This window comes from Cornus florida, unplaced genomic scaffold (assembly GCF_030987335.1).
Source record: "Cornus florida cultivar Cherokee Brave unplaced genomic scaffold, ASM3098733v1 CherokeeBrave_3.0.0_Hap2_Chr06, whole genome shotgun sequence".
NCBI classification, from domain to species: Eukaryota; Viridiplantae; Streptophyta; class Magnoliopsida; order Cornales; family Cornaceae; genus Cornus; species Cornus florida.
The window spans coordinates 6,826,547-6,852,461 of NW_026775576.1; the positions used below are offsets into that span (position 1 = coordinate 6,826,547).

Consider the following 25,915-nt stretch of genomic DNA (forward strand, 5'->3'; position numbering starts at 1 on the left):
TTGTTATCCTACTAGCTTTGTGGTAGTTGTTCTTGCAAGTATATTCCTATTGGTTGATTTCGCATTTGATTTCAAGTTGACAATCGTAAGTAGTTTTAATTGAGTTGCTTATTGTGGATTGCTTTCAAAAATGTTTTAAATATAGCTTAGGATGATCCCTTATCTTCCCCTTTGAAACCAGACGTTAGGAAGCATGATCCACATGTGTTTGGTTTATATTACACTTACAAAAACCATTGAAACTTTAGGGTATATGCATATGCATCATCCTATGGAGTAACTCGATTACTCACCCTATTTGATATTTTCTTTTTAAGCAACGAGACACTCTTTTTGGATGCACAACATCCCTAGCTTGGCTTGTGTTTCAATTGGACATCTTTTTGTATATTTTGGTATGCAAGTGTTAACATGATATAGTTATCTTTTGAGGTTAACAATGTGTAATGTATTTAGAAGCATGCCTTGCTTTCTTTTGGATGTGTAACATGTACTTAAGTACTCTATTTTGATACTACTTTAACTTGTATGTAATGAGGCCAAGAGCTAAACACTTTTTATGTATGGAATGTATGTCATTTTACAACATATTTTTATCTCTTTGACATAGCATAATCTTGGGGGCATTTAGGTCATTTTACGTTACTTTTGTATTCTTGGTTTGGACCATGGTTGATCAGAGGACTCATTTTTAGGGGAGCTTTCTTCACTAACTTTTTCCAAAAAGCCCGTTTTAGCCATGAAAATCATGCATTTTCGAAAAATCATAGCTTGCAGCCCAGCCGCTTACAATCGATCCTAACCATTTACGATCGATCGTACCTGAGCTCATTTTTGGCAACTTTTTGTAAACTTCGAAAATTCATATCTTCTTCATTCTAACTCCAAATCAAGTGATTTTTTAATCTAAATTTATTAAAACAAATTTCATTGTCTATCCAATGGTATGCACAGTAGCATCCATTTCTGTTTAAAATGACCACTTTACCCCTAGTTTAATACCTTGTCCATTTTAAACTCTAACTTCTGCATTTTTTTCTTTTTGAGTTTCGTAACTTCTTAGAAAGTCACTTTAGAGTCTTAGAGGTGGCGTCCATCTCTAGAAACCCCTTCTCTTTTTCTTGGTTCCGCATTTGGGTTTCATTATCGGATCAATTTTCGGGTTACTTACTGACGCACCAGGTTCTTTGAAATTCAGGCCGTCACAAAATAGTTGCTCCGCTTGCTTTGTTTAGATTATGGAAAATGTTGAAAACTAAAAATGTGATGGAAACAATCCATTTGTTTGTGGTAAAGTCAAAAGTGTGATAAAATATCTTGATGAAATGCTTTTTTTTTTTTGGAAAGTGGGAAATAATATAATATTTTAGGAAAGTGGAAAAAATATCATATTTTGTGATAAATTGATAGATAGATATATTATATATATTTACAATTGTGTCATGATTATATTCCTTTGTTTTTTTTTTTTTTTGTGTAAAACCGTGAATGGGCTTTTGGTTATAGATATATATATAGTATAAATATGTGCACTGTCAAATTTTAAAAGGGACAATTATACAAATATAAAAATCTTTTCATATAAAATTTAAAAAAATTAAAGGTCAAGTTGTGGCAACTGCGCCCCATCATCACCCACCACATGCCATAATCCTTGAAAAAAAACTAGAAGGATTCCCATCTACCCTAGGAGCTTTATCAGATCTCAAGGCCATCAAAACTGCCTTCCACATCCATTTCAAACATATCCTTTCCCATGGCACATAGGGTATTTCTTGGAGGAAGAAGGTCAGCAAAAACAGGAGAAGGTTCTAGAATAAAGACTATGGTAATATTGCACCAACCAATAATTTTAGGGTTCTCATAATAAGATCCATCAAGGTGCTGCAAAGATGTGATTGAATTATAATTCATTCTCTGTTTAACCTTATGATGGAAGTAGGTACATTCATCATTCTCCTTCAACCAAGTCACTCTAGACTTCTGTGCCCAAACCATCTCCTCTAGGGTAAGCAAATTCTCTAAATCAACAACTGCACTCTTCTTAGCCCGCACAAGACGATCATTAAAAGGCTCGTATTGGAGTTTAGTTTGAATAGAATCCAAAACCTTCCTAACATCAAAGATTTGTTTGTGCATTGTACCCTTATGCTACGTTTGGTGTGCAGGAATGGAATGGAATGTCCATTCCAATCATTCATTTATTTGGTGTGCAAGAATGGAATGGAATGACCATTCCAGGGAATGAAAATCAATTTCATTACTAAACCTATGGAATGGCCATTCCATTCCATAGTAATATTAAATATTTTTGTAATATTCTCAATAAGTCCTTCATCACATTCCAATAAGGCAAAAATCTTTCGCATAGACAAAAAATCTTTCACATTCAATTTTTCAAGTTTCTCGAGCTTCTTTATTAGATGTGGTAAAGGTCTTTCACCTCCCTCTCTTCTGAATATACCCAGGGCTGCCATTGACAAAAAATTACAGATTGATATATCATTAAAGATATATATATATATATATATATATATATAATTTTTTAGCCTTTACATTATCTTCTTAGGTTAAGTATTCAACCCCTTTTTTTGGATAAAATTGCACTGACAAATTTATTTGTGTCTTCAATTATGGTGGATTGATCTAGTTGTAAAACTTGAATATGTCCAAGATTGAAAGCCAATTCTAGAAGACTATTGTGACCATAGGGCTGGGAAGTGGCTACGATTTTGTGCTTGTGTCTTTTTGGGATTCAAATATTTTCCTTTTTGCAGTCATTTATTAAGATTAATATCTCATTAAAAATAATATTTTATTTTATTTTAAGGTTTTTCTTAATTTTTTTCAATGGGGGCATCTTATAACATTCCACATAATTCATCGTCACAATATTAATTAGATTGATTTTATTAAAAAGTAATGTAAGCCAATGAAAATGGTATTTTTGAAAAAGCATTCCATTCCAAATTTAATGATGATAGTCAACCAAAGTAATAATCATTCCATTCCATAACGATTCACTCTGTCACACCAAACAATGGAATGAGAATACTCATTACTTTCCATTCTCATTCTCATTCCATTCCAAGTTGCATTCTATTCCATTCCTGCACACCAAATGTAGCCTTATGCTTGCTCTATTCTTTCACCCCATCCTTAAGAAGTCTCAATTTTTTCATGATTTGATGAATAAAATAAAGTAAAGGGTAAAAGATTTCATCAATATACACTGATATCCCCTCTTATTTGTCAAATTACACGACCTCTCCTATTAAACTTGCCGAATTTATAATTATGTTTCTGTCTTTATATATATATATTGTATTTTATTACAAAATTGCGTCTTCCAATGGTAGAATTGGAATTTTAAACTAACACCTTAATCTGTAAACTATGTTCGTCTCTCTAATAACCGTTATCTTAATCCTTGTAGTCTTTAAATATGTTCTGTTTTTTCTCTTCTTTTTTTCGGTTAAGTGCTTTAAATATGTTATTTTCTGTTGTAAAACTGTGTAATTACTGTTATTTAATGCATATAAAGAAACAACACTTTTATATATACCTTAAAGCTTCATCTGGTATTCAAATATTATTGTTGTATTAAGAAATAGCAGATGCAGTTGTGTGCAACTCAATTCACCCATCTTATTCTACAAAATAAGGAAAATCCTCAAAACTGTTATCATGCTACCAAATTTGCCCACTAAAATCAAAAACTACTAATTGATTTTGTCATAAACACAGACATGTTATAGTTCATTCAATCCTAACATTTATCAGATGTGAAAATTTCAACAAAAACCATTCTTGTCAAACCACTAAGTTGTACTACATACAAAACTTGTGACAAGTTCCCATCATCACGATCACGAACAACACTAGTTGGATCTTGCTTAAAGTGTATAATCCTTCCTGACATACCCATGGTCATATTATTCTGAAGGATTCAAAATTATCAAAAGATTCTGGAGAAGAAACAAGAGGCATCTTCTACGATAATCAGACAGCGCTGGAAATTTTCAGTGAGATACAGCGGCAGCAGATTCCAATGCAGGTTTATCTTTCTTAAATGATTCCCAATCAACTTCTCTCAGTATTTTGAACCTTCCATCTAAACTCACAAAACTGTCTTGAGGAGCTACAACACCACAGGTTCCAGCTCTATGGAGCAAAAGTACACTAGCACCCATATCTGGGCCATGGAGCTTTCCTGTGAGCAACACCCGAAGGGGCATGAATAGAGATTTTCCCTGCCATGAGCAACGAAATGGGTAAATTTTCAGTTGCATTGACTAGTACAGCAGGAGAATAGGATAAAAAATATCAGATTTTTATAATCAATAATCAATCTATATCTAGTTACAACCAACCTTGCGCTTAAGTGATTTTCCAAGGTTCTTCACCCATTTCTGCCAACCAGCATGGCCTTCTGTTAGAGCTCCAATGAGCTCACCACTATCATAGGCAGTTAACAAGCTGGCTGCAACTTCAGAAAACCGATCTTCTAAGATGGGTTTAGCTTCAGGACTGCAGATAGCACACAAGTTATATCACCGCCATATTTTCTACTAATAAAAAGAAATGTATCATTTTAATCAAATCTTGTTCCATATTTTTTGCTCATGGCTCGTGCTACCCTGATGAATAGAAGAACATATACCTTCAAAATTGACCTATATAATAAGATTGCACCAGTTAACATGAAATAAAATACAGAATCTTTGTCCTCTTGATTGATCAGCAAATACTAGCAATACCACCATGCAATAGCCCATATGATGAGGCCACAAAAGCAGAAGTTGTAATTTCGAACGGCAGGGTCAAATATGAGTAGTAGTGAACAGAATTTTGGTAGTTCTCAGTATTAAAGTAGTGACAAGTGATCAACCACAAAACACTGATAATTCCATAAATCCAGAATGACAGAGGTTCAAATGAGATATGGATTTGTGAAGTTATGTTGCTCCAAAAATACATGAAAACCACAAATAATGCAGGGTTTCTTAAAAAATTTGAAGCTTATTTTTCGAAATTATGAAGAACAAACTATCAAGGGCATGTAGGGCACCATCTAAAACTTCTTAGGTAACTAAACACAGTGTTTAGGCAGTATCCAGGTAGGACAGGTTTTCGGGGCTTCTAGGTTCTGATCCCTACAGGTAGAGATTTTTCATTTTCACCCTAAGATATAGAGAGTGATATGGTATATACCATTTTTTGGAAGGTAAAGATGCCCATTGTATAAGTGACCAACATAAAATTTCTTTATCAAAAGATATTGCACGAATGGTAAAGGCATCCAAAGTCGGGGGTGAAGCCAGGATTTGGGTCAGGAGGGGCACAACCCTTGGCTTGTATATACACATATATATACAAAGGCTAATAACAAAACTGAGGGGGGCATTTTGTGATATTTCGACAAAAATACATATGGCATTTTGTGCTATTATAAGAAAATACATGTATGAAATCAAAAGAAAAAAAAAAAAAAAAATGTCAGGGGAGGCAGCTGCCCGTCCACAGTGACTATCAAATCTTAGGTTGATTTTACAAAAATGTTTGAGTTGGTATTATGCTGGTTTCCCGAGTTGGCCTAGGAGAATCTTATTTACTCAGTAACCTTCAAGGTGAAATTAACAGGTTAGACTGATGATTTATAGGTCCAAACTGATGGACGCCTGAGTAGGATCTGGATCTTGTGAAGCCACATTGCTCCAAAGACACATGAGAATTATCAATGATGCAGGGTTTGTAAAGTTTCTAAAAATAAAATTTATCAGAAATGTTAAAACAGATGATCAAGGGCACCAACGGTGGTGGCCCTTGGTATTGTCTGGCTCTGATCAGTATGAAGATATATTTTCCTTTTTCTTCAATCTCACCAATAAATAATGAGCAGTTTTCTATTGCTTTACTCATTTTTCAACATGTCAAGTTCTTTTACAAAACACTTGTGTCAATGCTATGCTGGTTTACTGTGTTGGAGTATGAGCAGAATGTGGCATTCTACTTTGTCTGGGCTCGTTATGTTCTATGTTATCTTCATAGTGAAAGCTGCGCATAAAGTTTGACTTTGTCCAAAATCAAAAAAGAATCTTGTGTTTTAACTTTTAAGACAGTTCATTTCACCATTCGTTTCAAAGCGCCATTAACTTAAACTTCAAATTCCTGAAACAAAATCCCTGTAGCGTTTGTTGTTTGCTTGATCTCTTCTTTGTTTTAATTAGATTATGTCATTCAAATTTAAGAAAATCATTTCCACTTGGAAGAAATGGCAGCTTTGAACATTCTTTTTTCGGTAAGGTAGCTTTTCACATTCTTGTGCTGAATTCAAAAAAAGTTACAAAAAGAAGCATCATTTAGCGTTAAGTCTGGCAAGATCTCAAGATTGTACACCCTACTTCTAATGATAGATATAAAAGGTGGAAGGGAATCAACTAGGAACTGGCACCTTCTGGTCTCTTCCAACCAGGAAAGGTACATGCTGGCCTCTTACATATATTGAATAGCATAGTCCACAAAATATCTGACACTAATATGGCTGCATATTCAAATATGGTATTAAGAAAGAAATCCACAGCCCATAAAAGATGCCAGAGAGCCTCATGCAACTATAAATTTTAGCACAAAGAAGTTCAGGAATACCTTGCTAAAGTAGTGTACAAAGGATAAGACAGCAAGTTTGAAAGTACTTTGTCTGAATCCGTTATCAAGTCAATCCCATCCTTGAGGAGCCCAATGGCCTCCTTTTAATTAAAAAAAAAAAAATGCCCAGTGAGTATAAATACATGCATCTTCTTTCATGGTTACATGATATTGCAAATCATAAATGTATGTATATTAGGGAAATTAAGAACCAAAATGGAGGTCATGTTTGGCACAGTTTTTCACTTTTTCCATAGATTAAGTAGCAACTCTCAATGATAATCAACAATAGACCCACTTATGGTTTATTTATCACTTGCCACAATTTTTTTGTATTTAGGCGAGGTCCATGTAGACCCATAACAAAAACACTACTGTTATGTTTGGTAGCACCGAATCGGTGCCTTGGATTTGGAATTGGTCTAAATTTGGTTCAAATTTTGTACCAAATTTTCTCCTATCCCAAACCCAAAGCACCGATTTGGTGCCGCCAAACAAATTGTATGGATATTCACCAGCATGATAATTGGTTATATTAGTTCTTTGGATACAAGCACTATCTGGTAAATTTTCCATTCCTGGATAGCAAAAACTTTGTGAAAGTCCGCTCTTAAACTAAGCAAAAGCAACTTTAATACTCGAATGCTGAAGATATATAACCATCAAGTAACTGGCACAGAAAACTAACTTCTGTTCGGGAAACAAAATCACAAGACAAATCAAATGAATGTGGAGGAAAGAATTCTTACTTCTACAAATTGCCCCTCTGATTCTGTGAGGATGCCAGTGCTCTTCCAGCGTTCACCAATAAGTTTGGTCAACTCTTCGGATGGAAGAGATCTTAAATGCTGACCGTTCATCCACCTTTATATGTAAGAGAAAAGCATTAGGGAACTAGCGTCAGCAGTCCAACAAACATGTATACTGTAAGCAACCTAAATCATGATTGTCAATGCCCATAATCCTGAGTAAATCAACGAAATCAGAACTGAAAGTAATGAAGCATCAGATAAGATTCACAAGCACATCTAAACATGCCAGCAAATAATGTGTCATGCACTGCAGAACACTTTGTCTAGCTACAGGTGCCCCAGAAAGCAATAAAATCAGGGAACACTTGCCAAAGGCAACAGAGGCAAAGGGTCAGGGCATAAAGTAGTTGGAAGGCCATAATCACCTTAGCTTAGTAACATCAAAAATTGCTCCACTCTTGTTGACACGACCAATTGAAAATTTTTCAACTGTAAACCGCATGAAAATATACAAGGAAAAGCAAAACAAGAAAAGGTTAAAATCAGTTCCAATGACATTTTGACTTCTATCCATCAGCTTATGCAGATTAACAAGTTCTATGAGAAAGATATAACCAAAGGAGAATTGACTAACCAAGCTGGTTGAGGGTGAAAAATTCATTTTCAGTACCATCGCCCCAACCCAACAGTGCTAGGTAGTTTACCATTGCCTGAGGTAGATAACCCATCTCCCTGAACTGTTAGATGATAATCGAAGTTAATGATCTAGGTCTTATGTACTTGACAAGAAAGATCTTGAGCATCGGTGGGAGGGGAGAGTGGCGTAATGCCATCAAGTATAGGGAACTTCACTTTACCAATGTAAGCACCAAAAGATTAAAAATTGTTAATACCTGACCCACTGAAGTTGCACCATGCCTTTTCGATAGTTTGCTCCTATCAGGAGCAAGAATTAAAGAAACATGTGCAAATTGAGGCATCTGAAATCTGAGAGCCTGTGACAAAGTAATATATAAATTACACAAGCCATCTAACCCACACAAAGAGGGGAGGAGGATTTGTGTGTATGTGTGGTGGGTTTTTTTTTTTTTGGGGGGGGGAGAGGGGGTGTACAAGAAACAAATCGCCAAGCTAAACCTACCTTATATATTAAGGCTTGCCTTAAAGTATTTGGCAAATGCTCTTCTGCTCTGAAAAAAAGTTTTGAGAAAAATAATGAGCGAGTATGATGAAGGAACAATGTAAAGAGATTGGTAGCAAAATAGTGAAACACTTGGACTAGCAAAAGCTGATCACAACAAATGGTAGAAAGAACAAACTTTACCTTATAACATGTGAAATACCCATGGTAGCATCATCAACTGTGACACAAAAATTATAAACAGGTTGTCCATTACTTCTCATAATCACAAAATCTCCGAGCGTGTCCAAGTTCCAGCTAACCTTCATGACATTATCAAGCAGAATTAACAATCTATACAAATTAAGAATCATTTGATGAGATGTTAATCCATGTAAACAACTGTCACACCAAAGCATGCCTAATTCACCTTTGCAGTTAGTGACCTCACTTCTGAACCAGTTGAAATGAAAATTAAATTTATAGAACTACCTGCATCTATCCATTATTTCCTCAATAGAGGTCACCCATTTTGCTCAAAGATTGTCTATGAGCAACACATGTATTGAACTTTATTCTTAAAAACTAGGGATGGCAAGGAGCAGGGAACGTCATCCCCATATAGCATAGCTAACCCCATCCCCGTCCAAAACCGTTTATTAAACGGGGTGGGGGAGGGGATGGGTTTTGTAGAGCACTTTCATAATTGTATTACAAATCTAACGAAAGTAAATAATGAAACAAATTTTCAACTATGGTAAATAAAAACAAGATTGAACTTCTCAGGAACTCAAGACTTAATTATTGTAGGAACATCAAAATAATACATAGAAGTTCAATAAGAATAATACAAAAGGATATTTAGTGATTGGAATAGAATAAATTAGGATTTGCTTAATATATACCTAATATTATTGTATATAAAATAAAGTACAAGGACAAAATTGTAATTTATCATTATAAACGGGCGAGTGGGTGACCTTTCCCCATCCCCGCCCCATAACCATGCAGTTTTCAATCCTAACCCCCATCCCCGCCCCAAAACTATTTAACCACCCCCATAACTATTCTAAACGGGAGGGGAACCCAAAGTGGTGGAGTATTTTGCCTTCCCTAACCCCCACCCCACCCAACCACCCAACAAAAAAAATCAAGATATCTAGCTTTAGGACTACAAGCAAAATGTGTTAGCTATGTCAAAGGAATGGGTATTCTCTAGTTTTCACTGGTTTCTAACAGATTAAACTGAGCTAGAATAGAAGCCAGATCCACTAAAAATATTGTCAAACAAACAGAACAGACTGATTATTTGGGGGAAAAGAACAAAAGAAACATTCTTGGGTCTATTTGTAAAATCCCCCTCTGCTGTCGACCAAAAAATAAAAAGAAAGAGAAAAACTCAAAATCTTGATCTTGCATTATCTTTTGGAGGTTAATCTTAGGTGTTGCAAATTTGAATTTTTTTTTTTCAAAAAAAAAGAGGAAAGAAAAGAGTGAAGTTCAATCTTTTTCCTTTTTATCATTGTCAAGTCTAGGAAATATATCAGCCCAACAATTGCGAAACAAGAAGTTTTTCAGCAAATATTGTGAAATAGAGAAGAAAAAGAATATGCGGTGGCCACTTCACATCATCTAACCCTAGAACAAAATGAAGCTATATACAAGTACAAGAATGGGCTATCTGCATAATAGCCCTAACAACTAATTACATATTTGGCCCAACATAAATATATAACTATTCTAACACTCCCCCTCAAGCTGGAGACTATATATCATATAATCCCAACTTGGAGTAAATAGTTTTTAACCGATTATGACCAAGAGCTTTGGTAAACATATCCCCTAGTTGATATTCAGATTTCAAAAATGAATTACAAATGTTCCCGCTTAATATTTTTTCTCAAATGAAATGTCAATCAACTTCAATATGTCTGGTCATTTCATGAAACACGGGATTGGATGCAATATGAATAGCTGCTTGGTTATCACAGAACAACGAAATGAGAGTTTTGACAATCATCCCAAGTTCCTCAAGAAAATGTTGTAGCCATGTCAACTCACTAGAGGTATGAGTCATGGCCCTATACTCCGCTTCAGCACTAGACAGTGCTACCACCGTTTGCTTTTTACTTCTCTATGTAACAAGATTCCCTCCTACAAATATGCAGTAGCCTGTAGTAGATCTCCTATCTAAGGAACAACCAGCCCAGTCGACATCTGTAAAACCTTCCACCCTGAGATGTCCATTTGATTTATACAACAACCCAAATCTTGGATCTTGTTTAAGGTATCGGATAATCCGAAGAACAGCATTCCAATGTGGCATCCTAGGAGCTTGCATGAACTGACTTACGACAGTCACTGCATATGAAATATCAGGCCGAGTGATAGTGAGATAAATTAATTTCCCAACAAGGCATCGATGTCTGCCAGGGTCATTAAATAGATCACTCTCATCAGACAAGAGTTTTGTATTTGGATCCATAGGAGCATTAACCAGACAACTACCTAACATCCCTGTTTCTTCTAATAAGTCCAACACATATTTCTTCTGAGATAAACTTTATACCTTCCTTGGATCTAGCAACTTCAATACCCAAGAAATATGTGAGTTCATCTAACTCTATAGTTTGAAACCGATTTTGCAGAAACAACTTCAACTTAGCAATGCCTTCAGAATCATTACCTGTGATCACAATATCATTTACACACACAACAAGATAAATGAAACCAACTTTAGTGTGCTGGTGAAAAATCGAATGATCTCTGCTAAGACCAAATGCTAATGCTGCCTCACAGAATTTTCCAAACCAAGCCCTTAGAGATTGTTTCAATCCGTACAGGGTCTTCCTAAGGCGACAAACAGAATGACGATGCTCTCCCTGAGCAACAAACCCAAGTGGTTGCTCCATATAAACTTTTTCAGCTAAGTCACCATTTAAGAAGGCATTTTTCACATCTAATTAAAACAATGGCCAGCTACGATTGCATCAATGAAAATAAGGACTCGTATAAAAGGAATCTTCGCAACAGGGGAAAATGTCTCATCATAATCAACATCATAAGCCTGGTGTACCCTTTTGCAACAAGACGAGCCTTTAAACGCTCAATTGACCCATCATGAAGGTATTTGACAGTGTAAACCCACTTACAACCAAATGGTTTGGAATCAGTAGGTAAGGGAACAAGATCCCATATCCCATTACGATGACAGGCATCCATTTCATCTATCATTGCTTTGCGCCAATCTGAATTAGAAAGAGCATCTTGCAAAGTCTTGGGAACAAAAGTGGGAACAAAAGTAGCAGACAATTTGGATTAAAAACAAGATAAAGAGGGTGAAACATGAGTATAGGAGACAAAGGTAGAAATGGGATGTGCAGTAACACAGAAGCAAGTAGCCTTACGCAAGGCAATAGAAAGATCATCAGCAGGAGGAGGAACCTCAATAGAAGTAGACAATTGGTGGGATGCTTCCTGTGGTCGTCGATTATACACTTGAAGTGGCTGCATTGTGACAGACTTAGTTAAAGTAGGCACAATAGGCAACGAAAGCAACAAATCAATAGCTAAAGACGAACCCCGTGAAGAAAAGTAAGGAGTGTCCTCAAAAAAATGTGACATTTATACACACAAAAGCACTACGAGTGCTAGGATCCCAACATTTATAACTCTTTTGAGTTCGAGAGTAACCAATAAAGACACATTTAATGGCACGAGGAGACAATTTATCAGTGCCAGGATGTAATATATGAGCAAAGCGCACACAACCAAAAACACGAGTCAATGCAAATAACGAACGAGTAGGAAAAACAATAGAATAAGAACATTTCCAGTGAAGAACAGAAGATGGTATACGATTAATTAAGTAGCAATCAGTTAAAACAACATCTCCCCAAAATGCATATGGATCATTAAAGTTCGAGCTATTTCAATTAAATGTCTATTTTTCCATTCTGCTACGCCATTTTGTTGAGTATAAGAACAAAAAGTTTGGTGCAAAATACCACGAGAGTCGCAAAATTCTGAAATAACACCTTTGACATATTCCATAGCATTATCAAATTGTAAGGCCTATATAGCACATCCAAACTGGACTTCAATTTCTTTAAAAAATAATTGAAATATAGAAAAAAGTTCGGAATGATCTTTCATTAAAAACAACCAAGTCATCCTAGAATAGTCATCAACAAAGGTAACAAAATATTAAAAACCTAAGAGACTGGTATAATGAGCAGGACCCCATATATCAGTATGCACCAATTCAAAAAGAGAAGACCGACAATTATCGACACGAGGAGGAAAAGATACTCTATGATGCTTGCCTAAATGACACGACTTACAGTCTAAATTAGACACAAACTCAAGAAAAGGTAGTGCAGATTTCAGGTACCTCAATGAGGGATGACCCTACCGATAATGCCATTGGTGGGCAGAGACTCGTGAATGGAGAGCCGTACCACTAGTAAACGACTCACAATCCAAGTAATAGAGACCATTTTTCGCAATGCCAGCACCGATTGTCATCTTCATTTTGAGGTCTTGAAGGCACAAAATGAAGGATAAAAAGTCATAGAACAATTAAGTGCTTGAGTCATCTTACTCACAGATAATAAATTAAAAGGAAACCAAGGTACCAGTTGCACATTAGGTAACGAAATAGAAGGGGTTGGCCTAATTGTACCTTGACCAATAATAGGACAAGTTCTACCATCGGCCAAAGTAACAATGTGGAATTGGATTTGTGTAATTGAGAAAACAGAGATTCAATACCTGTACGATGAGTTGATGCCCCAGAATCAAGAACCCAAGTTGAAGAAGAGGACTGTAAGTCCGAAAAACATGTAATATTACCTAACTGGGCAAAGGAAACTACACTGTCAATAGAGTTTTGTTGTACCTGGTTGACCAAGGCATCGAACTTGGCTCGGGATATCGTGACACTATCACTGCCAGAAGAGTCTGACATTGTTAAAATAAAAAAATAAAATAAAAAAAAAAACAGAGAGCATTCTGAGAGGTTCTGATATTTTGATCCTTCAGCTCCCGATTTCGGAGCTAGAAGCTCTCTGCGAGGTTTTGATATTTTGATCCTTCAGCTCCCGGTTTCGGAGCTAGAACCAAATTTAGAATTTTTTTTTTTATTTATTTTTTGTAAAGATACAATTAAAGAACCATATAAGATGCGGTCCAAAGACTCCAATTTAACAAAATTGGAGCAACACTGTTCAAGTTCAGCAAGTCAATCTTACTTATCAAAAAAAAAAGTTCAGCAAGTCAATCTCCAAACCAGAGAGAAAAGAAACTTACTGCACCAAGAGAAGATTCAGAACTCTAGTGCAGACAACTGGATCCAAAGAAGCAAAAACAAATCAGCCCAATACTCAAAGCAAGCACTCCACATCAACTTTGGATGGAAAAAAAATAATGAAGCAGCAGCAATTGAGAGACCAATAATCTTTGAATTCCAGCACAGTACCAATAAACCAATTCGGTTTGATGATAAAGAATCTGAATTCTGAAGAAGGCCCGGATGATGATGAAGATTAGCACGTAAAGGAGTCGCACCTGAAAATGGGTCAGATCCAAAAATGGTTTCCGAACCTGATCGAATTTGAACCGGGTCACTGCAAAACCAGTTTGAGAAAAAACTGGTTTGGGTTACCACACTCCCGTAGCCAAACATCCCGTCTTCCTCAAAAACTCACCGGAAGCACCGACGGCAAACACCTGTGATGACGGCACGGACAGCGATGGCGAAACTCCAACCACTGACACGTACTGTCGGCAAAGCTCTGACCAACAAAAAACAAAGGCAAGGCACAGCGACACAACCGCAACACACGGCGACAAGATCGACCACAACTTAAACCAACCAACACAGGGTAGATGATGAAAACTCCATGAAAATTCCGGCGACAGTGAAGAATGGGTTCGCGATGCTGGTTCGCGACAATGCAACTTCGCGGATGACGATGGAGCTTTACGGATGACCACCTCTGCAGATCCACCATCCATTCACTTTGACCACAACTCACGGAAATGACTATGGATGGATCAGCCGCTCTAATACCATGTGAAATAGAGAAGAAAAAGAATATGTGGTGGCCACTTCACATTATCTTAACCCTAGAACAAAATGAAGCTATATACAAGTACAAGAATGGGCTATCTACATAATGGCCCTGACAACTATAAGTAATTACATATTTGGCCCAACATAAATATATAACTATTCTAACAAATATCACTGGAAAGCAACTAGCATCGAAGTCTACAGCAGCAAAATGAATTCAAAAACAGAACTTACTTCGCCTCGGATGAGGTCATCAATTTTCAGACTCCCTTGCTTAGGCACACGGAATCTATATGTAAATGGTGTTCCCTTCTCCAGCTCTTCTTGTACTTCTTCATCTGTGGCATTGGCCCACTTTCCACTGTACACAGGAGGTAGTTGCTTTAACTTTGCAATCTCCTTCATTTTTTCTAATTCCTATACAAGTAATAATAAAAGCCTCCTATAAGTACAACATCTCCACCCACCAAAAGGAAACTAAAAAGAAAATATCAAAAAGATAATAGTAAATGAGAATTACTATGCAGAATTACTGAAAATTATTCTAGTGAAGTAAGAAAAGGCCAATGTTGTAACAAAAGATGCTAGCTTACAAGGTTTATAAAATCCATATGCCAACATCATCTTTTTAACTACTTTATTGTACAGAGTTTCAGAAATGCATCACAGAAGAATCATCCATGCTTCCATGTTGATGAAACATGCTTGCACTTTCGCAACTCATGTGCCTCTATATGTGTGCAAGTGCAACGTGACATAGTTTACACATCTGAACAAAAATAAGACAACTCAATTCCCTTTTCTTTCTTTATCTTTTTTTTATTCCTTCTTTTTCCTTCTTATTTTTTTATTGGGAGGGTAGGTTGGAGGAAAGGTCGGACCTACAGATACTGGCACTCAACTACCTTTGTTAGCAGAAACCCACAAAAATAAGTACATGACGGACTTCAGTTTGAGCTGAGGGTTCAAAATTGTCAAAAATCCTCTTATTTTGCTACTTACAAATGCGCCATATAAAAGAGTGAAGCAGCGTGCAAATAATAAGGTGATGAATGAGACCAGCCATAGTGAAAGGCAAGACAAGTGAATCCCAAGAATAAATTACAAGATTATAGCTCGAGGGCCAAAGAATAATAAATGAGAATTGAGAAAGATGCCCATTAAGTTCAACTCTCCTTCGCAAATACAATATCCATAAAAAAAACTCTCAATTCCTAGCACCAAAGTGATTGGCTCTCAGATTTTAATCTCTCATGATTGTAAACAACCTTAAAGCTGTGTTTGGCAGCACCGATTCAGTGATCCCAAACGCAACATAATTGAAAATCATTTTCAACCTAAATTTTGATATCCCAAAGAAAGGTTTAGCGAAAAACAAATTGGTTGAGTACCCCTGCAGCAAAGCAATCTCTAGAAATCAATTCACTTAAATCACATCTAGCATTCCTGAAAAAAACCATGTCGTGCCCTATAGTGGAAAGCCCACCATAAAACCAAGGAAGTAAAGGTAAGAGACAACGTTGAGAGTGCTATCCCAGGCGAAGTTTAATTCATTATTGCAGGCTGTTTAGAGAATACGGGCTTGGGTACATACCCTTGCCTTCCCAATTCAAATAATTTACCACATAAAGCATTTTGACTTTGAAAATTTCACAAAAGAATCTGGAACCTGAGAGTTCAAAGTGTCATCCCACACCATGTAGTATGGCCAAGAAATCCCATTTCCAGCAATAAACAAGTGCATATATAATAAATTATCCAAAGTCTTGTTTGATTTGTCATCATTAAAATGTCAAATCTTTTCTTTCAAAGAATTAAATTATGAGATCAAACATCATGGGAAAAATAGTTTTGAGGTTCAAAGACAATTACCTCATTAGAATGTCAATTTTTCCATTCAAAGCATCAAATTATGAGAACAAATATCACGAAAGAAGAAGTTTGAAGATTAAACAAAATTACCTCACTAGAACAAAAGCAACGATAAGCGTGGCCAGCATCTACAAGCTTCTCTACATATTGCTTGTACAAAGTATTTCTTTCAGATTGCCAATATGGTCCATAGTCTCCGCCAACACCAGGGCCTATATATTTACCACATTCCATCATCAATATAATTCCTTAGATATTTCATGCATTACAATGATTGAAGGGAATCACTTAAACTGGAATATGGAAAACAAGCACATAATTAGACAATCAAATGGAGGAATCAGCAAAATTATATTTGAGCCGCCAAATATGATTCACTGTTTTGTCCAACTGGCATCTTTAGTAGACCACAACCACCATTTGCCACTCACTTCTATTGGAGTTGAAGGTCATATCATTTATTAAACTTAGAGAACTTACTTAACTGAAAACAAGGGATTCCTGGAAATTTGGCAAAAAAAATCGAAATTTTAAAGCAACTGGCATTTAAAAAGAACAATCATAGTATGTGCTTCTCTTCAATTTTTTTCCTTGCGGCCATGGATTGTGTATGATCACTCTAAGATTACTGGTTTACTGAAGAAGAAGGGTGAGAACGTCAAGCAAAACAACGAATCTAAACGAGATAAGCATTTTGCTGAATGTAAATGAGGAGTTTGACAACTTTAATGCATAAATATAACGAATAAATACACAAATAACAAGGTAAAGGAGTGATGCCGAACTTGCCAGCTGAAGTATGCCACAAGAATTTGAAACATACAGAGTAGATAAAATCAAATGATCTTGAAGCAAATTTCATAATGAATCAGGAACAAAGACATTTTTAAATCAAGGAGTAGGGAATTTTAAATTGGATAAGAGGCCCCAAATTGTTTTCCAAGATATGGTTGTTTTATATACCAATGGATATGGGATGTGATTCATGACCAAGATTTTGTAACTACAGTTCTGCCCATTAAATAACAACATTTTCCACAAATTATAATTTCAAAATTAAATCCAATTCTGCACAATGAACAAACTACCAGAAAACCTTATAAAATTTACCTAAGCAACAATATAATAGATAGTTGAAGCATGGATTCAGATTTCAAACTTTAACCACATACATCACACATTACAAAACTAACAATGATCTGGGCGAAGTGGAAAAGAATGGTATTACCTTCATTCCAGTGAAGACCAAGCCAAGAAAGATCTTGTAGCAAGGCCTCTTCAGATTCCTTTGTGGATCTCTCTAAATCAGTGTCTTCAATTCGAAGAATAAACTTTCCACCTTTAGACCTAACAAGAAGGAGAATAAGGAAATACAAAAAAGGGGAAAAAAACACGATTTAATTCTAACATGAGTAATGTATGAATAATTTGAAATATTTGGTTTAGCTACAATGCGAAGTCATGTACCTCATTATAATTTTCATCCCTTACTGTCTCATCACTAGAGGGTTTCAACATACACTTTCAGGGTTTTTTTGCAGCTTTTGCCTTAGCGATTTCCGCTCAATTTCTCTTTTGCTTTGTTCATTTCTTTCTTATTTATTCTTAATATATTTTAAGATTACAGAGATTTCCATAGTGAATCGTCTTATGGAGGAAGAATAAGTCCATCAGTTGAAGAATTTTGTGTTAAATTTGGATGTGGAAATAAGAAATGCAAATAGGAAAAGGGAAGAAAGAAAGATGGAGAACGCAGACATATACATGGTTCGGCACTAAGGCCTACATCCATGGACAAAGAGCCACTAAGGGCTACATTTTTATTATTCAGATATATTTTGCTTGAGTACAAAGAACCTATATATAGGCATGGTAAAGATAAGAAAATATGAAAGGTGTACAATAGTCAGAGGAGGCACCGTGATTGGTGGAGGATTTTGCTCCACCGATATATAGAAATATTTATAGTTGAAAGGAAATTGATCGGATCACAATGATTGGTGGAGGATTTTGCTCCACAATTATCTAGAAATATTTATATATTTCAACACTCCCCCCAAGTTGGAGCATGAATATCATGAATGCCCAACTTGCTAAAGAAACACCTCGAAAGACGATGAGAAGATGTCCGGAACAAAGCCAGGAAATTGACCAGATCTTGCTGGGGAAAATGACCAGATCTTGCCGAGAAAATAAAGTGGAACTCGCCGGGGAAATTGGCCAGAACTAAGCCGGGAAAAGGCCGGAACAACGCTAGGAAAAGCCAGAACTAAGCCAGGAAAATGACCGGAACTAAGTCGGGAAAATGGCCAGAACTAAGCTGGGAAATGACCGGAACTAATCCGAGAAATTGCCGAAACAACGCCAGAAAATGACCGGAACTAAGCCGGGAAATGGGCCGGAACAACATCGGGGAATGCTGAGGTGCTGAACCATCCGAAAAACGAACCGGAACTATGCCGGAAAAACCAACCGGAACTCGCCGGGAAAGGAATGTGAAGATATAGAGAATATCCTCTATAATAATAATAACAATACTCTCCCTCAAATTCTAGATGAGATTACAAGAACATCTAGGCTTTGATACCATGTTAAATTTGTAAGCGGAAATATGAAATGCAAATAGGAAAAAGGAAGAGAGAAAGATGGAGAACACAGACATATATATGGTTCAGCACTAAGGACTACATCCATGGACAAAGAACCACTAAGGACTACATTTTTATTATTCAGATATATTTTGCTTGAGTACAAAGAGCCTATATATAGGCACGATAAAGATAAGAAAATATGGAAGGTGTACAATAATAGTCAAAGGAGGCATTGTGATTGGTGGAGGATTTCGCTCCACCGTTATATAGAAATATTTATAGTTGGAATGAAATTGACCGGATCACCATGATTGGTGGATGATTTTGCTCCACAATTATATAGAAATATTTATATATTTCAACATTTTGAATTGACGGAAGATGAGATCAAGGCTTGACATTCGTATCAAAGTCTCTGTGGATGTATTGAAACCATTTCACAGAGGAATTAAACTATTTCACAATCAAAAGGAGGTATGGGCTACGTTCATATTTGAACGATTACCTTCAATTTGTTTTAAATGTGGAATGGTGGATCACGAATCAAGGTCTGGTATGAGAGGCCCCTTGTCACGATCTGAGTGCCAATATGGCCTTGGCTTCGATCAGAGGGTTCAATGGGACATCTATGGCAACAACGTGGGGGTGGTAATCAAACTGATACTTGTACTACAATGCCGACGACAAATCCTTCCGATCCAATTCTGGTGGCCGGCGACAACGACTCTACTAATTTGAATTTTGAAATTTCTAATTATGCTGAATTTCAGGGGAGGGTAGACATTATCCCAAATTTGGTGGAGCATTACAAACCTTTGGAGAATTTCACGAATGGACAACAGCGTTGGAATAGGAGTGACAACGGAGTAATTTTAGGAGACACAACTAACAAACAGTTGGAGATGGAATTCAAAATTTTGGGCTGATAGTTGAGGTGGGAAGCACAAGTGGGCTTTTTGATAAAGCCCAAACTAATGCAATATTACAGCCCAATGCTGAGTCATTTATTATAGTTGGTGATGGGTCACATGGGGTGGAAGTTCATAATCAAAATTCGCGGAAAGGGAACAAGATGAAATCTAATACTGCTGAACCAAATTCCCATCTTGAAGGTAAGGGTAAGGGTAGGCTGCGGACGAAGAAAGGGGGCAATGGAACCATATGGTTTATAAATCAGAAGCCGGGACGACCAAAAGGCTCTTAAAACAAGATTGTTTCTTCTACGTGGAAGCGACGAGGAGGTACTTTGGTGGAAGTTGCAGTGGAGACATCAGTGGAACGCAGCAAGAGAGTATGTTGTAATGAAAAAAATACTGAAAATAAATCTATATATGGAATTGGGAGGAGAATTCCAGCATATTCAGGAGGAAGCCAGCCTTGAGTGGCCCCAACTTCAAAGATGAAGATTTTGTGTTGGAATTGTCAGGGTGTGGGGAAACTCCTGACGATTCGTCAATTGAAGAAGTTGGTCGTCCAACATTCCCCAAGTTTGTTGTTTTTGCTCTAAACAAAGAATAAAGCAAACTTGAAGATCTTCGTCACACACTCCGTTTTGACAACATGGTTTGTAGAGATTCAGTTGGTTTGTCTGGTGGTTCGGCAGTTATGTGGAATTCAGAGGTAGATATGGAGGTTGTGGATGAAACTAACTTCAAACTCACATGCCGTGTTGGTGGAAAAGGGTACAATTAGGAATGGTATGTCACAGGTGTGTGTATATGCCAGTGTTGAGGACTAGATGCGAAAGGAACTATGGAGGTATCTACAGAATTTGCAAAAACAACATACAGATAAATGGGTACTTCTTGGAGATTTTAATGATATCCTTCACTCAGATGAGAAGTTGGGAGGACAATGCCGTATGGGTTGGAGAATGAAAGATTTCAGAAATATGGTAGAGGGTTGCAGGTTGGTGGATCTTGGTTGCATTGGGTTCCCGTATACATGGTGTAAGAAACGTGATGGAGTGGTTCATATAAAATAGAGGTTAGACCAAGTATTGGCTACAAACGAATGGAGATGGAAGTTTCAAAATGCAGTGATTCATCATCTTCAAGTTATGGGATCTGATCATTATGTGCTAATGATAGATCTTGATCGTGTTGTACAAAAAAGGAAACCTTTTTTATGCAAGGTGGTCACAAGATGAACAATTTTACAAGGTTATTTCTGAAGCATGGAATATGGACTAATCTGGTACTTACCAATTTGTTTTGAAAGAGAAGCCCAAGCAATGTAAAATAGACCTCAAGAAGTGGAGTAAGACAAAAAGCTGGAATTCTAGTAAAAACATTAGCATACTGGAATTTTTTTTTTAAAAGTTCAGTGAAGATTTAGGGAGTTTCCAGGCTGAGGAATATAGAACTCTTGAAAAGGAATAGATAATGAATGGAAGTAGGAAGAATTGTTCTGGCGTCAGAAATCAAGGGTGAATTGGTAACATGGAGATAAGAATACAAGATTTTTCCATGCTACAACTATAAAGAGGAGAAGAAGAAATAAAATTAGCGGTCTGGAGAATTAGGGGAAATGGTGTGAGAATGAAGAAGAAATCAGAGTTATTGTGGAAATCTTTAAAAATCTCTCTTCCCATCTGTTGGAACTGTAGATGACAGGAACTTCTGGAGTCCATGGAGCTAACAAATCACTCCAGAAATGAATGAAGGACTTCTAAAGGAAGCATAAAAAATGGAAATGTTCACAACTCTCATGGAGATGGGGCCATTGAAAGCACCAGGTCCAGATGGATTCAGCCCGTGTTCTATCAGAAGAATTGGAATTTGCTTAAAGGAGACATCATCAAAGCATTCAATGACTCTTAAAGTCGGAAACTGTTGAAAAGTTTGAATGCTACACGCATTACTCTCATTCCAAAAACAAATTCACCCACTAAGATTTCTATCCTATCGCCTACGTAATGTGGTTCTTAGTCTTTTCACTAAGGTTTTAGCAAATAGGCTTAAACCTAAACTGTCAGTGTTAATAAGTGAGGAACAAAGTCCATTTGTCCCCAATAGACTAAGTACAGATAATGTACACTTTACACATGAAATCAGGCATTTTCTTAAATGGTGAAAAGGTAGGAAACATCAATTTTCAGCTGTAAAAGTGGATATGGCTAAAGCATATGACAGTGGAGTGGGGATTTCTTGAAAAAGCTATGATCCATTGGGGTTTTGACAGACGATTGGTTAGAGTTATTATGGAATGTGTTTGAACTGTCTCATGCTCCATTATGTTAAATGGTAATCCTGGAGATCTTTTTTATCCTTCGCGTGGCATTAGACAAGGTAATTCTTTGTCACCTTACCTCTTTTTGCTTTGCTCAGAAGGTTTATCAAAATTAATTCATGAAGCAGTGGAACTTAAGCGATTTTCAGGAATCAGAATTAGTAGGCAAGCTCCTATTGTGTCTCACATGTTGTTTGCTGATGATTCATTATTTTTTTGTAATGCTAACCAATTGGAATTGGAGGAGCTGAAGCACATTTTGAGAGTTTACAATCAAGTTACAGGTCAACAGGTCAATTTTGAGAAATCATCCATCATTTTGAGCAGCAATGTCCAAGGAGCAAAATGATGGATGATTTTATCCCAAATTTTGAGATGTGATCTAGATATGGAATCAATTGAACACATTTTCTTTAAATGTTCTTGGGCAATGAAATTTTGGAGACTCTCTCTTCTTCGGTTGAGAGTGGATGAAGTTCATGGGCAGTCATGGAGTCAGTGGTTTAAAGAGTTGCTAGACCAGTGGAATTGTTTGGAAGACAAAGATGATGTTCTAAGTATGTTCGTGTATCTTTGTTGGCATTTATGGAAGAGCAGAAACTTAATGATGTTTGAAGGCAGAGCACAGACTGAACTTGAAGTGGTCTCAATGGTGATTCACAGCTGGGAATAATTGAAGACCTCTATTACTCTCAGTCCTCGAGACTACTGATATGCACTGTAACACTCAAGTAATGTGGTGTTCCCCAGCAATTGGTGTGTTAAAAGTAAACAATAATGCGTCCTATCAAAGCTCATCTAAGGAAGCTACTGGGGTAACAATCATTAGAAATCATTCGGGAATGGTTTTGAAGGCAGCTATATGTTATTTTCCAAGTCACTCAATCTGCTGCTGAATTCTTAGCGGCCAGATATGCAATTAAGTGGGCTACAAATTTGGAGTTGAATGATACCATATTTGAAGGAGATACTATTTCAAATCCTCAGGAAATTGATTGTAGCAGTGATTTGGGAAGATATAAAGCTTTTGTTGCAGGTTCGGACTCGTTACTCAGTTACTTGGGTGAGGAGAAAATGAAATGCAATCAAGGTGTTCATTATTTGAGTCAAATAGCCATGCAATACAAGGAGCATGGGATCTGGGAATCAAATTTCCCTTCTCGGGTCATAGAACTGACTGAATTTGATTGTATTTGAATCTTTTGCCATCAATAAAATTATTGCCGCTTGCTTTGTTAAAAAAAATACGAAGTAGAATGAATCGAAAAGGAAAGGAAACGAAACGAAACGAACCTAGCGAAGAGGTAATTGAAGAGAGCAGTTCTGGCACCTCCGACATGGAGATTACCAGTAGGTGAAGGGGCGAATCGAACTCGAACTTCTCCATCGACCTTCATGGGTTCCAATGATGATGCGGAGACTGAGAAAGTCCTTCGCGGCCACCGGGAAATGCAGATGTAACTGTTACGCCTACAGTAAGGAAAATAACTCCGGCGGAATAGGGGCGGAGCAACCTCCCCAATTGTTGTTCCCAATCCAACCAGTGTCGCCATCATATGTGTATTTATATTCCTCCTCCTCCGATTGATTGATGAGCAAAAGAAATTACTAACTACTAGTCCATTGATCGAATTGAATGAAAACTGCAATATGGATAAAACTAAAAACTATGAATTGTTTGTTTGGTGGATGGTTGGCGTAATAGGCGAAACACGATAAGAATGCAATCCAAGTCCGTCCGTCTCAGCAATTACTATATTTTTATTTATTTATATTTATATTTATAGGAAAAGAAAAGAGAAGCCCATTTTTATTGGGAAGAAAGGAAAACAAACGTCTTTGAGTTGTGAGGGGAACAGCAACAAAATGAAGTTGTTGTCTACATCAGCAGCAGCTGCTCAAACGCATCATCCTCTTCTTCCTATCCCAACAGGGGAGAAAATAAAAGAAAGGGTACAATTAGTTTGGACATAAAACAAAAAAAAAAAAAGAGAAGGAATAGTATTAGTTTGGAGATAAAAGAAATGATCATATTAATTTCTATTCATTTTTGGATAAATAAAAGAGAAAAGAAAAGAAATGATAGTTATTCTTATTTGGATAAAATAGAGGAGAGAAAAAAAAAAAAGAAATGATAGTGACCAAATTACTGTCTTACCCTTTTATAACCACTTCATACATTATCTATTTCCAAAATCTTGTTTTTTTTTTTTTTTTTTTTTTTTTTGTTTTTTTATAGTTCAATGCCATGAGTGAAAACAAAAGTAAAAAATAAACATCCTAAAACATCATCAGCGCACTTGCAGGTCACTAAATTAAATGCTACTTATCATGCACTAAATTAAATGTGTTTCTTTGTTCTCAAGGATCCATTTTGATGGCATACAATGCATTTTCGTGACAGTAATTTCTAATTTATGTTTTACATTGTAACTGTAATGTTGCCCGGCTATAGGGATGGATTACAATAACCACATATAATGATATTCTCAGTGATGTTAATTCCACATGAGGTTTATTATTCTTCGTGGTATTATTAGATTCATTAATTTAGTATTTTGTTAACATTTTCTTGGGGTGAAGCCATGGGGTTATATTACTTTTCTAAAACATATCTATTTAGTACTGGAAGTCACTGATGACTGCCATAGACCCCTCATTGACAAAGACATCAAGCGTAGCAAAATCTTGACTTATAACTCCTTTGGAATCCTTCATCTACTAATTTGTCAAATTAACTTCAAGTGGCTAAGAACATGTTTGCAGGTCACAGAATGAGTTTCATTCACATGCCAGACTTCCTTTTGTACTACAATGTTCTCCTATTTTGTATATCAAATAAAACATCATCAGCGCACTCATACATAGCTTAGACAAACTTTCTAAAGAATGAACACATTGCAAACTTGGAACTACAAAAATCTTATCACTTTTACTTTATGTGTATAGGGGGGATTCGCTAACTGTCTTGCGTACAATGCTTGATGACGCCAAGAGGCATTTCAGAGCAGATATTCAATTGGGAGCTCGGGGAAATGCACCTAAGATCAAATATTTCGGGCCGGCTTCCGTGGAAAATTCAGACTTTCTTTTTGATGCTGCGATCACATAAAAACATAAACTTTGAGGCTCAATAGCTAAATACATGGCAACTGATAACAAGCAGACAAAAAAATAAAATAACCTATATCAAGCATTCCAAAATAAATAATGCATTATAATGTCTCATTAAAATAAAACAAACATATGGTCTCAAAGTTAATATCCCAAAAGCTTCATAGCGAAAGAAAAACATAATATAACCAAACATAGAAATAGTATAAAGTTTCACCAAAAGACAATATAACTAAAACCATAATCAACGTCTAGAATCATCGGACATCAATTCCTCCAAGAGTTGCTTGCGATGATTAAATGGACAACCAAGAAATTATGTCATTCTATCATGATTGGTCAAAAAAATGAAAGCCTTAACAATTGCATGCTCCTCTATTCCAATTGCTGCTAACTCCTTAAAGATTTCTTCTTCATATTTTCCCTTTTGGTTGCACTTCTCATAAAGATTGTTGAATGTTTTCTAAAGATCATTTACCTTTTTAAGAAGTTCATACCCCTCTTTAAGAGA

General features: G+C 36.4%; 1 protein-coding gene across 2 annotated transcripts; it reads right to left on the minus strand.

The window, feature by feature from the left end:
• Positions 1-3,698: 3,698 nt before the first annotated feature.
• LOC132311080 (glutamate--tRNA ligase, chloroplastic/mitochondrial) lies at positions 3,699-24,118 on the minus strand. Of its 2 annotated transcripts, none has more exons than XM_059808802.1 (13): positions 23,584-24,118; positions 17,697-17,815; positions 16,559-16,680; positions 14,831-15,013; positions 8,725-8,843; positions 8,542-8,590; positions 8,294-8,395; positions 8,035-8,137; positions 7,826-7,889; positions 7,398-7,512; positions 6,649-6,749; positions 4,374-4,530; positions 3,699-4,253 (listed from the first exon to the last, which is right to left on the minus strand). In XM_059808802.1, the coding sequence occupies exons 1-13, from the start codon at positions 23,844-23,846 to the stop codon at positions 4,023-4,025; spliced, it is 1,728 nt and encodes a 575-aa protein (XP_059664785.1). In that variant the 5' UTR covers positions 23,847-24,118; the 3' UTR covers positions 3,699-4,022. The 2 variants fall into 2 exon arrangements, with proteins under 2 accessions (XP_059664785.1, XP_059664786.1); XM_059808803.1 differs by lacking the exon at positions 23,584-24,118 and adding an exon at positions 17,936-18,960.
• Positions 24,119-25,915: the final 1,797 nt, after the last annotated feature.

What these genes read in the sequence shown, in the direction of transcription:
- LOC132311080 (XM_059808802.1), bottom strand. Translation starts at nt 23,846, where the DNA reads ATGATGGCGACACTGGTTGGATTGGGAACAACAATTGGGGAGGTTGCT. An exon ending in ATGACCTCATCCGAGGCGAA is followed by an intron (nt 8,844 to 14,830) that starts GTAAGTTCTGTT and finishes AATGTCATGAAG; the next exon opens with GTTAGCTGGAACTTGGACAC. An exon ending in GTGCAACTTCAGTGGGTCAG is followed by an intron (nt 8,138 to 8,293) that starts GTATTAACAATT and finishes ATCATCTAACAG; the next exon opens with TTCAGGGAGATGGGTTATCT.